General features: G+C 41.4%; 1 protein-coding gene across 1 annotated transcript in view; it reads left to right on the forward strand.

The window, feature by feature from the left end:
- Positions 1-2,347: 2,347 nt before the first annotated feature.
- LOC126419412 (odorant receptor 43a-like) overlaps positions 2,348-13,870 on the forward strand; it is a 42,155-nt gene continuing 30,632 nt past the window's right edge. The window contains exons 1-2 of the mRNA XM_050086601.1: positions 2,348-3,117; positions 11,698-11,797. Of these exons, the coding sequence (XP_049942558.1) occupies positions 2,348-3,117; positions 11,698-11,797 (870 nt within the window). The remainder of the gene's footprint in view (positions 3,118-11,697; positions 11,798-13,870) is intronic.

The following is a 13,870-nucleotide window of genomic DNA, read 5'->3' on the forward strand; positions in this document are numbered from 1 at the left end:
TCATTCTACTGCTCCCACAACCTTTCCCGGACGATGCGAGCTGTGTGATTAGGGGCCGTGTCATCTTGGAACACACCATCACCATTGGGGAACAAACATCGCATCATGGCACTGACCTAGTCAGCCAAAATGGTCACTTATTCCTTGGCAGTAATGCGACGTCGCTGAGTAACCATGGAGCCCATGGGATACCATATTGTGACTGTACACATCATCAGCGAACCACTGCCATATTTCATTCTTGGAACGCAAAATCGACTAGAAGTTGGACCAGTGTCAAACAAGACGTAACAGACCCAAATGACTTTCTGCTATTGCTCCACAGTCAGAGTTCCATGGCTTCGACACCACGTTTTCCTGTTATGAACATTTTCGAATTCCATCTCGCTCTCTGCGATTCCCTGCATATGGAGCTCCCTTCCTGTTCTTTTGTTGCTGACAGGACTCGTGAGTGCGACCTTCAGTTCTGCAGTGAGTTTTGCCTGATATCTTGGTTACAGAGTCACTCACGACAAGAACACCACAATGCCCACGTTCTAATTGACTAGGCTCCGACATAACGCACTCACAACTACATCAAATGCTGTTCTCACCATGAGTTACAGTTGCAAGCTATTGGGTATATTGCTAAGGTACCGTTTGTGTGAAATAGGACAGCACAACCTGTCAGCTTGCCTAGAATCTGCATTTATATTCAAGCTTTCATTTGTCGTGATTTTTTCATATTTTTTGTTCAACGCCTGTATTTTGGTTTAGTTTATCTTAAATCCCCTTTTCATTATTATGTTGCTCTATGAGAAAATTCCTGGTCAGTAGAGCGTATACGATAGGCACACTATTATATTAGAACAAATAATCCCTCGGTCATAAATAATAAGTCAAAATTGACCAGGGTTCGACGCTGCTATGAGCGTCATAGCAGCGTCGAAACCTGGACAATTTTGACTTAATATTTGTGACCGAGGGCTTATTTGTTCTAATATGATTCTGACACGGTCACTGAACCTTAGCAGCTATGTTCAAAGTTTTAAGCACACTATGTTGTTTTTTCCACTTATAGGTTAGATTTCATACAAAGGGGAATGTCTTCAGATTATTAAACCAGAATCATAATGTGTTATGAATGCAAAGGTTAAAATTTAATGTAGTGGCGGGATCTCGATATAAACCGTCGTCATTAGGTCCTCAGTGTAAATAGCCGCGACTCATATGTCTGCGTCATCAGTCAGTTCTTGTAGGAAGTCCTCTGTACAACAGAATACACACAACTTGGGTTTCCACTATCCTCTTATTCACTTTACCTCTGCAATAGACTTCAGGACGATGATAAAGATTACATCAAACGTGATATCATGAGTACACAAAGCTCAGATCGCAATTCACAAATATAAATAAGTATTACATAAATTAAAATCATTTTCCTTTTTTTCTTTTTTTTAACAGCCTTAAGGAAGCATTTGCAATGGGAGCATGTTTCTACAAACGTGTGTGTATATTATTAAATTATAATATATAGGGCACACACGGGGAAGAAAAATGAAACCTGCAGTCACAAACTGCGAAATCTGACGAACAAAATTTCATTTGAAAGTGCCTCAGTGTGCAAATTTATCCGTTTACTTATTTCCAAGGCGTCCGTTGCGGTCACATCTTTTCACAACTTTTTAAACAAACAAGTCCGAAATGCGTCAGCAGTTCAGCAGTTGTTTCGAAAGTGTTAATGAATTTGAGACTAGCATCTCAGTTTATTAATAATCACCCAGCTTTCGATCTTGTGATACGTTTGTCACAGGAACCAACTTATTAGTATTGAAGGTAATTCGTTTCGACTTCTGTGGCGCACGACACGGACGAGGCCAGTCACCGCCTTTCATGTTAACGTTTGTAATTACCTTAATGGACAGCGCCAAGCACACTTCTTCATTTATTTTCTTGTTACACTTACATTCAGTCGCCCTACTTAAGTTGGGATTAAGAGGTGCTGCTTATTATTCTGAGAGATGCAAGATATTCTCCGGAAGTTAGAGCACTTTATAAATTGTAACACAGAGAGCGTCGTTGTTTACACTGTCGCTAGTAAAAGGGTTTACTTTATTGGAACGAGTGCGTATCATGGTAAATTTAATAAAAGTACGTTTTCTGAGGAATATCGAAGATGGAGGTTAATAATTGGGGCAGTGGCTTCGAAAGAAATATTTATGAGATCGATAGGTCGTATGCAGATCCTAGTTATTCCTAAGCAGAACTACAGTGACTCTTGTAGATGGATGGTAGGCCATTTCGTAAACGTTTCAGTATCGCCGGGCGCCTGTGAGACAACATGCCAAAATTAACAACCACTAAAACCATGACATGGAATGAATCCGGAAACTCAGTTCTCAAGATCAACATCAGAGAACTTTGCCTCAGCGGTGTATGGCCGCTGACAGACTGGAAGCTCTTCCGCGCTTACAGTGTCTTAATCTGGATTCTGGGCCTGGAGAATATCGTGGAAGGTATGGTTGGGATTTACCTGAGCCATGGTGACTTGGAAGAGATAACACTGGTGCTGCCCAATACGTTCACCACTGCCGGCGGCTTCTTCAAAATGGCGTTCTTCCTCAGGGACCCCTACAGTTACAACGTCCTGGTCCGCCTCATGGACGAAGTCCTGTCAGACTCCAGCCAGTTTAGCAGGGACAACCAGCAGATGATGTCCATCGCGAAGGAAGCGCGCCGGACCGCACAACGCCTGTCAGTCTTCATTTATGCTTTTGTCACTTCGCACATAGCCCTTGCGTTTGCTGGGGAAGGGAAACTGCCATTCATACAGCACCCGCGGATCAACTCGACGACGTCTCCGGCCTACGGCACAATGTACGCACTGCAGTGCCTGTCTTCTGGGTACCACATCTACATTAGTCTCGGAATGGACTGCTTCTCCACCGGGGTGATGATCCATACAACAGCCTGCTTGAGAATACTGTCTTTGCGAATTACTGCCCTGCTGTCGGACAACGTTCCAAGTAGCGAGGGCTCGGCCACGGGCATGTGTTATGGGAGTGGAGAACCTGTGACACGTGATGAGATGTACAAGAAATTGCGAGCCTGTATATGCAGCCACCAGAAGATTATTGGGTGAGTGGCGTCTCCTGTGATGTTAACAAATTCGGGTATCTTCAGAAACAATGTTTGTGCTGCGCAAGCGACAAGACAATCAGTGGGAGATAGCAACTGTTTAATCCCTTGCAGTTTCACTTAGGAGTGGCTGCCACAAGGACAGCTTTTAGTCAGATACTAAAATGTAGACTTTCACGGCCGGAAATATCATGTCCATTACAGTTATCCGGGCTGTTATGCCGTGGTCGGTTGATGAATTTTGTCTCAGTTCCCAAAGTTTCGTCTCCGACTGCGGGTGACATCTTGAAGGGGGTCCGTAGGTCGATGGAAGGTCCAACACACCCACTGGTTCGTTACTGACTGCCGCTAAATTCCGTGTCCGCGCGCTCCCGCGCCGCGGTGTGACGTCACGTGTTTTGAAAACGTCAGTGCAATTGGCCGCTGTCCGTCGCCGTCGATCGCCGTTGCCATCACCCAGTAGTGGACGGGTGGTACACATCTTTAACACCGGCATCCATTACCGTTTAATTTCACGCCCTCCTCCTTTCGATTGAAATTATTTGGGTGTTTAGCGATTTAGATTGCCTCCCTGTAGAGCCTTTCGTAGTATCCGCTTGTGGCCGCTAGTACTTGCGTCTCCTCGAAACGAATATTGTTTTTCCCCGGCTGAAAAGTATGCTCCGCAACAGCTGATAGTTCCGTTTCTCTTCTTCTACCATTTCCATTGTGCTCTTCCAAACGTTTAGAAACAGTTCTTTTAGTAGTACCCACATAAACATCACCACAGCTGCATGGGATCCTATACACTCCAGCTTTTTCCAAAGGTTTGTGAGCGTCCTTGGCAGGCTTAAGGTATTCCTGTATCTTCCTGGTGGGCTTGTAAATTACGGTAATATTCCGCTTCGTCAAGATCCTCCCTATTCTTTCCGTTACATTTTTAACAAACGGCAGGAAAATCTTAGATTTTGCGGTAGCCTGTACATCAGTATGATTTCTGCGTGGCTGCCTCAACGCACGTTTTATTTCGGCCTACGAATATCCGTTCTTCATTAGTGCATTGTGGAGATGTTCCATCTCAGCGTCGAGCAACTCAGGTTCACAAATATTTCTAGCTCTGTCCGCTAACGTCTTGATAACACCCCGCTTCTGTTGTGGGTGGTGGTTCGAATGCCGGTGCAAATAACGGTCCGTGTGCGTGGGTTTGCGGTATACCGAGTGGCCCAAACTACCATTTCCGTTTCTAAAAACAAGCACATCGAGGAACTGTAATTTGCCGTCTACCTCCTCCTCCATTGTAAACTGAATTCTCAGGATTATACTGTTCAGATGTTCGTGGAACCGGCTTAGTTCCACCCTACCATGTCTCCACAGCACAAACGTGTCATCCACGTATCGGAACCATACATTTGGTGTTTTGCTGGCAGTACCTAAGGCCTGTTCTTCGAATTTCTCCATAAATAAGTTTGCAATTACGGGACTTAGGGGGCTTCCCATAGCCACGCCACCCGTTTTCTCATAAAACTGTTCATTCAACTTGAAGTATGTGGTCGTCAAACAACACTTAAACAGTTCTGAAATATCGGCAGGAAAAATTCGATCCAACTGTTCCAATACATCATTAAGTGGAACCATGGTAAACAGCGATACCACATCGAAGCTGACCATCGAATCGAAAATCGGTAGACATGATGTACATGCGTCTACAAATGATTAAAGTTTCAGAAAAACTTGATGATAACACGTTGGTCCAACTCAGGCCCTTATTTAAGCAGTTATTCGGCTTGGCAATGATTGATGGAGCTTTTGTGTGTCCTTCTGAGGGATATCGTGCTAAATTCTGTCTAAATGGCACTTTAGATCGTCAAACTCACAAGGTGGTTGGAGGGCCCAACCTTTAATGCCCCTAAAGGTATCGTCTAGAAGAGATCCGGCGACCTTGGTGGTCAAGATAGGATTTGGTAGACACGAAGACAAGCAGTAAAAACTCTCGCCACGTGTGGATGGAGATTATCTTGCTGAAATGTAAGCCCAGGATCGCTGGCCGTGAAGGGGAACAAAACGAGGAGTAGAATATCGTCGACGTAGAGGTATGCTGTAAGTGTGCCGTAGATGATATCCAAAGAGGTCCTGCTATCAAATGAAAATATGGCGAGCGACAGGTTGCCGTCTGGGGCTTCTCCAGCAGGCTTCTTCGCAGATCATCGAGGTTTAGTTCGAGGCGGAACTCACCACTGTAGACAATTCTACTACGTTCAAAGAGATTCCAGGCCAATGTGCCCGACTCCACTGCAAATGAGTTTGTTGATGTCGGAGGTCAATGCCAGTAGGCAGAAGGGGCGCTGTGAGGTCACGGCCGTTTCTATGAGCCGCCTGTTAATGTCCCTCGTGATTAACGAAGCACCAGTTGCACCGCGTTGGTCGACGATAATGACGAATCAGGGATTCCGAGTGCCTCTCTGACGATTCCTCGGTCCTCGTGTTCTGTCGTCTGTTGTGGCTGTTTTCGGCGATGGTTCACCCACTCCTTCCAACATCGTCGAATAGTGGCATTGCTCCTATTCAGATGTCGAACTATTCGCCAATTACTTCAATCTGCTTCTCTGAGCCCAACTACACTATCTCAACTGCTGACACCCACGTATTTTATTGACGCGCCTGCTGTCTGCGAGGCTTAGTTACTATCCAGTTCACGAAGATTACATTTCCTAGTATCGACATGTCCTTTGTTTACTATCCTTGATAGCTTCAAAATGGTTCAAATGGCTCCAAGCACTATGGGACTTAACATCTGAGGTCATCAGTCCCCTAGACTTAGAACTACTTAAACCTAACTAACCTAAGGACATCACACACATCCATGCCTGAGGCAGGATTCGAACCTGCAACCGTAGCAGCAGCGCGGTTCCGGACTGAAGCGCCTAGAACCGCTCGGCCACAGTGGCCGGCCCTTGATAGCTGCATGGTGAAACTGCACTGCATCGTCACACATTCCTCCATCGGCAGCCAGAGTTTACTGTTTTGCATCTTCAAAAAAAAAATGTTCAAATGTGTGTGAAATCTTATGGGACTTAACTGGTAAGGTCATCAGTCCCTAAGCTTACACACTACTTAACCTAAATTATCCTAAGGACAAACACGCACACCCATGCGTGAGGGAGCACTCGAACCTCCGCCGGGACCAGCCGCACAGTCCATGACTGCAGCGCCTAAGACTGCTCGGCTAGTCCCGCGCGGTTTTGCATCTTCCATCTATACCTTTATGAATATCAATTTGCGACCAATTTGATTAACTCCTTCATGATGCGTCTTTTTTCTGTCTTAGAGTGTTTTTTGTATTTAAAGTTGCACTTTTGCACTCCTGTGCTCTTGTTTTCCACATTAGAACCGTTATCACAGCCTTGCTCCCTCATATCGTCTAAAATTATTTTCATTTCCTCTAACTTCTTTTAAGACTACCTCTGTAAGTCCCAAACCAGATTATCTATTACAGCTACAAAATCAGTTAAAAAGAAGTGTATAAATCACCAGTGCCTGTTTAGTGCATTTGTAGCACATAAAGGAAAAGTGGCTATCTTCGGATATCGAGAATACGTGCTTTCCGACATACCACGACCAACATTAATGGTTCGAAAACAAGCACTTTTGAAAGTACTTTCATTTACGGTAGCGAAAAGTAATAGTTAAATACTCAATAAGGCAAAACTAAAAACAGAACTTGAGACACAGCCGAGAAAAATAATTCAGTGGAGCGTGACTGGAAGAATAGTATAAGTGATATGAATGGCAGATCCAAAGGGGAGGGAGTAGTGGATGCACGAATCTTACCACCTGTAAACGCTGCTTAATTACAGTGTTTGGATTCAGAAAACTATTGCATGTGACGGGCAGCTCACATTTCGCTTACTCTTTGTTTATTATTACGATTTTTTTTTCTCAGTGACAGTGCTATATAAGCTGAAGGTTCCTCTTTAGGAACCGTTAGGCCTTCATATGCTGACATTTATTTTTTTTCTCTTTTATAAAATTTTTCGTTTGTGTCGGGGCTTTCAAGCAGACATAGGTATCTTTCATGTTTGTGTAGGCGCTGTAATTAAATCGAGTTGGCAACACTGTCACTATCAGGTTTTGCTACTTTTAAAGACGCAAACCAGGTCACCAACTACAGAACTTCATTTGTCATCTGCTTCAATATACAGTAGATATTTCCTAGTAAGATACCAGATTTTATTATTGCTTTGTATTTCTTTCTTACACTTCTACGTTTATACAAAACTTTCATTGCCTTGTGTTGTGGACTGGCAAGACAGCCAATCCACTATGAAGGAAGCCGAAAGGCACGCGTTTAAGCTCACGCAGGCTGGCGTGAGGTATGTTTTACAGCATCAATAGTAACTGGTAATGGCGCCTTGCTAGGTCGTAGCAAATGACGTAGCTGAAGGCTATGCTAACTATCGTCTCGGCAAATGAGAGCGTAATTTGTCAGTGAACCATCGCCAGCAAAGTCGGCTGTGCAACTGGGGCGAGTGCTAGGAAGTCTCTTTAGACCTACCGTGTGGCGGCGCTCGGTCTGCAATCACTGATAGTGGCGACACGCGGGTCCGACGTATACTAACGGACCGCGGCCGATTTAAAGGCTACCACCTATCAAGTGTGGTGTCTGGCGGTGACACCACACCTTGTTTAGTTCGTCCCTTTGCAAATATATTAAAATTAGACATTTTGTCACCCCCAAAACCCTGCCACCCTATGCTGTGGCACGGCTCGTCCCCCTATGGTCTGCCCTGTTTATTCCACTAATACTTGTTTATTTCAAACCTGTTTTGGCTTATTGAGTCACTGGCAGGAAAACAACTGCTTAGCATCAATAAGGGACACTAGTGTGTAGGAAATCGAACATTTAAAACGAAGTAATCATTAAAACACACAGTCATTCGTCGTGACATTAGGTCAGAAATGTCAAATCGAATGCTCTGCACTCACCTCAAGCAAAAAGCGGGTTAAATTCCAGCGTTAAATTACAATTTACGTCATCGATAGCATCGAACGCAGTAATTAAATGTGTCACACGATACTGAAGCATACAAGTTGTGTCATTGTAATACTAAAGATTGTGAGGAAACACAAAATAAGATATACGACAATTGTATTGTGCTCAGCTATATGGAGATAAATGTGATAATTATGACTGAGGTCTGGTCATTGAGAACGAGGTTGGTCGTTTTGGGCTAAATCCTGATTTACCTCTAGAGATTGTAATAGACAAATGTTTTTCCCTATGATGCCTTTCAATCTACGAACTTCCTTCGGCACATGTTCAGCAACATGAAATCTCATTCTCCAGCTATGTTCAGAGCAGTCGCTCTAACTACTCTAGCCCGTCCTGTTTGATCAGTATGTAATTTGTTAAACTCAATATCAGTGATTTCGTCAACACCACTATTATTTTAAAAAAAATTTATATCCTTACTGTTGTGTAAGATATAAACTGTGGTGCCCCTTACATCAATGAAATTTTAAACCTGCAAAATTTGAGAGTTTTGGCTACTTAGCTGGATAAACTTTCTAAATATGGGATACTATATCAGTGGATTTTAGTTATGATTGTTCGTGCAGAGGGGGCATAAAGATAGGGCGAGATCTTCATTTCTGTACATTTACGACCAGCTGACAGTGTTTTGAACAAGTGTTGAGCATTGGGTAAAAACGTTTTGATTACATCACATCCTATTACACAAGTGTGTCTCTTCTGCAATAGGCATCAGATGACTTCAGGTATTATCTGTCGGATCATTTATACGAGGGATTCTACAGTGAAAATCCAGTGAAGCTTTATGCATATGTGGTACACAGTGCCTCTGGTGTCCCCATCAATCGCGTGATGTAGCACTTTCCGCTTCTGAGCGCGCAGTGAGCACTTAGAGATGCCTAGAAAATAGTATCCCCCACCAAATGTGAAGCGTTGCTCGCGGGTTTCTTCTGCTTTCATTCACCCCACATAATGTAACTGCTTTGCTTTTCTTTCTTCACGACAATACTCCACCGCACACCGCAGATGCAACGATGACGCTGCTGCAGCGTTTTCAATGGAATGTGTTTAATTACACAACGCACAGACCGGACTTGGCTCCCTCTGATTTTCATCTCTTCGCTCACGTGAACTGTTGGTTGTTAGGACATCATTTTGGCACCGAAAACGAGTTGGAGACCAGCTTAGGAAATAGGACGCACACACGCCTTCTATGATGGGACTATTAGAAATTTGATACCATGCTACAACAAATGCCAGAGTCAGAGGGGCGATTTAGTAGAGAAGTAACTGGAAAGTGTAGCTAAATGTTTCAAAAAAATATTTTTACTTTGGTTTCCATTTCCGATAGAACGAATGTTGAAAGAATAGAAGCAGCCCTCATATATACCGTCGAAACTAACGGTATTATCACACATATGTGACGTCCACTGGATACTACATTTTCCTTTAATTATGTTTCCCCTATAAAAAACGACACAATGGGTTATGTTTATTAGTAAGTGTGCAGTCCAATAGCAAATCCTTTATGATATTCCGTAAGTAGGCTACCGAAACATAACCGCATCGCAAGCTTCGTTGAAGCCAAGGCATTGCACCAACTAGTATACTATTGTCTTCTTAAGGTTATGAAAGATATAAAATCACTCTGTTTTTTCCTCGGACCATTTGTTGTTTCTTTCATTTTATCCCATAGTAGAGCTTACTCATAGGCCATAGCAGGAAATTTAGGTAGTACCGTCATTGACCTTCCATTCAATGCTAATTGCCTGGGGATATTTATGAGAGACATACGGAATAGATGAGGGTAGAGATGTGGAACACACTGGTCCTGGTACCACACATTAAAGCCAGTTCTGCCCTTGTATTCTGACTGAAGAACGTATAAAATAGTGTGAGCTAGACAAAAAAGGCAAAGTATTTGGCCAGATAAATTACAGCCTAAATGTTTATTGTGAATGTTCCTGTGTCGCCGCAGTGGCTCCAGGAGAGCGAAGCGGCAATGTCCCAAGTGTGACAGTCACTAGAATGAAATCGTTTCCCCTAATGAGTTAAGAGTATTTTCATTTAGCTAATTACGTGCTGCATAAATTAAATTCACGGTAAACGTCTCGATGAAGGTCGTCTCAACTGGATAAAATTGAATACTCTTTTAAAACAGTATAAGCATGCTGATCCCTTATAAATAATTCCTCTTTGGTATGCAAAGAGATATCACGGAGAAACAAATTTAATGGGCGTTGCAAAATTCTTCATCGGTCTGACATATTGTATTACCATGGTTGGATAACGCTGTACTCACTCACTTCTCTCCTAATACACGGCTCTTTGAAAGTTAAAGGAGATTATTTCTTTCTAGTACAGTATTTATGAACATCTCCGTTGTTTTCAAAGTTACGCTGTGTCTTGTTCATAAATTGCATCACTGACGCTGTGGTTCACATTTCTTACTGTTTTCATATATGCTAGCTGTGTATCCCTCACATAAATCCCATTTATTTTCTTGTGGAATGCATACTTATGCACAAGTGAAGATTTTCTGCTAAAAGTAATCCTATTGGACATCAAGGGACGCAACAATAAAAAATACATTTTAGCGCATCGATTTCTTTGTCCAGAAATTTGGTCGTAATTATCGTGGTAAAACCTGTTGAACTTAAGCGTTCGATCTGGGGTATATTATGTCGTTTTTGCAGTTTATGTTTTCACCAATATGCACGCCTTAGCACATGACAACCTCATGCTATGTAGCATTTCTTGTTGGTAATCCATAGTAATTTATTTCTTACAATACAAAACTAGATGATCAGTGTTTCTGTTCTATAAAAACAAGGTCTTTTCTCTGTACCAATTGTTAGTGACTACCTGTTGACGTTTCTTACCTCGGCCGGATAAATTTTGAATCTTCTGTAGAAAATACTAAACCTGCATCGTGATTTAAGTATAACACATCAGTTAACTTAAATACGGTTGCAAAATGAATGAAATGTTGCAGAAGTTTTTGCTGATTCACAATATGGCTGTTCCCGCTGCCTGAAGAACGCGCAAGTGGTAGAGTTACGAAAGTTCTCCGAAACGTTCTCAACGTGACAAATATCTTTCATGTTAAAGAGAGAAACTATAACAATCTTTAACTTAAAATTTCGTTTGTAATTCTTATTTGATATTACTAGGCTATACTGAAAGTCTTTAGGAACGTGCATCTATTTACAGGAATAAAATAGTCTGATGTGAGCACAATCAAGAACAATGTGGAATTCATTAAACCCAAACCGAATTGTGTTAATGGTTGTAGAGGACAAATGCATTAATTAACAGCATTCATAGTAAAGGAGAGAAAGTATTTATATAAACAGAGTACAATTATCTTCTCGAAGAAATTTATTGTCCTGGCGCGAATATTCAAATTAAGGCAGTATATATTTTAGTTTCGCTTGCGTATGCAATGATTAGGTATAAATGTTACCAGCAATTAAGGAAATGTATATTTATCACTATAACACAAAATCAATATTATAATTATTTCTTATAGTCTTTCAGCTGTTTGGTTATCGCAATTCTTTCTGTTTCAGATTTATCTCCTACTTGGAAACTGTCATGAATCCAATAGCGATGACACAGTTCGGTTCCAGCGTTTTGGTAGCGTGCGTCGCGCTGTACCAAGCCACATATGTAAGACAAAATTTTTTTTTCATTTGCTTGATCTACTATTTACTTGGATTTCTGTCATATGCTCACTTTTTTATCGTTACGTGTTAACTTCATAAACCGTCATCAATTATCTTAAATAGATATGCCAGTTTATTTCTTCTCCCCTACTTTTTCCAAGGTATAAATTGTTCAGTTACGAGATTAATTACACCGATGTGTCTTAGGACATTTCGTCACTCTGTCTCGTCTACTAACATGGACATTTGTCCTCACATATTGTTATTATAATTATTGTCGTTTCATCCGCTGATCGTACGTCTGATTTGCAATATTATTCTCTAACTGTAATTAAAAGGTGTGTAAGACAGGGACGCAGTCTTTTACCCCTATTGTTCAATGTCTACATCATCGTTGATGAGAAAAAGACAGGTTCAGAAGTGGGACTGAAGTTCAGGGTGATTTCAATGATGAGATTTGGTGGAGACATTGTTATCTTCAGTGAAAGTGAAGAAGAATTAAGGACGTGCAGAATGGAATTGTAAAGACATTGCTTTCCCCGAAAGTCGATAATATTCTTTTTCTTTTGCGCATTACCTTCTCATAGTAAGTATGTATCATTTTTTCAAGTATTCTTTATTTGTTAATACGTCACATTGTTTCTTCATTCATTTTGCTACTGTTTTATATTTTATATTGTACGAATATGAATTTCTGGTTTTATGTGCTTTGTAAATCTACGAGGAGTAGTGTGTTAGAGAGAGAGAGCGAACGACTATCGATAGAGAGCATGCGAGTTGTTGTTGTACGCGGCCGGTTCGAGGGTGGAAAAACGTGACAAAGTGCGGTGTGAAAGACGGTGATACGCGGAGGAACAATTAATTACAGTGCGTCCGCTGTGTTAATAGGAGATCGTGCATTATTAAGTGAACAGTAAAACCTGAAAAGTATATTGAGTGTTTGCGGTGACGAATCAGACACCATTGTCGTGTGGAGACACTAACTGTGAAAGTGGAACAAACCGAAATGTTAAGTAAAAGAACAGTGCTGTGATTTGATCAAGAAACATTTATTATATCGTCCAAACTGTCTTAAAGTCGACGACGTAAATTGAACTGATGTTTAATGGACTGTCGTAGTGATGATCACATGTGACTGTTTTCCTGTGGCAACACGGTGAAAGAACTGTGCGAAGTAATGGCATTAACCGGATATATATCGTAAATACTAAAGACATTGCATAATTCCGAGATACCCGCACCACGCGATTAATAAACTTTTAATAATAAAACGTAACGCGCTTAACGACAACGCACATACTGGAACTATTATTATCACACCCGTGCTGCCAGCTGATTCGACTACAACGGAGATGTGGACCACCGCCGTAACTGGAGTATTAATGAAACAGGAGGATCCATCATTATCTTCAGGCCACAAACCAGGATTCGCTTCACACATCGTCCGCGTGGACAACCGCTGACGTCATCGCACTGCCTGCAGCAACAGTTAAGACATTAATAGAAAATTATTATGCTCTCTCTCATTTCAAAATTAAAGACAATTGCAGTTAGATTAACTATTTTAAAAATACTGTCACAATATCTCAGTTTTGTTTAGTCCCAATAAATATTCTTTCCATGATTTCGTCTTGTTGACAGTGTTGAAAACACGACAAATTAAAGTTCAATTAATAATTTCCTTTCAAAATTCTTCTCAGACATTTTGCTGCTCATTATAATTTTATTTTCATGTTTGTTTGTAACTTATTTTGGAGGGAGTACATATTTTATTTTTTTGTGTAGTAAAATTAGTTACCATAAAATTACGTTATATTACCAGCTGATGCTGTCCGCCATTACAGCATGAAAACTGCACCTATTTTCTCATTAGTTGTCAGCTTCAAAACAAAATTACGTATTTTGTGGGCATCTAGCAGATCCGCGATGTCTATGTAGGCCCCTACAATAACTTGTTTTTACTTTTGCAGGTTTACTGGAATTATATTGACTTTAATTGTTCAGTTGGACCCTGTTAAAGTGATTTATCGCATCTATATAATAATTGTACTGAATTACCTAACTTTTTTTTTCTTTC

The sequence above is a fragment of the Schistocerca serialis genome, chromosome 9 (assembly GCF_023864345.2).
Source record: "Schistocerca serialis cubense isolate TAMUIC-IGC-003099 chromosome 9, iqSchSeri2.2, whole genome shotgun sequence".
Lineage (NCBI taxonomy): Eukaryota > Metazoa > Arthropoda > Insecta > Orthoptera > Acrididae > Schistocerca > Schistocerca serialis.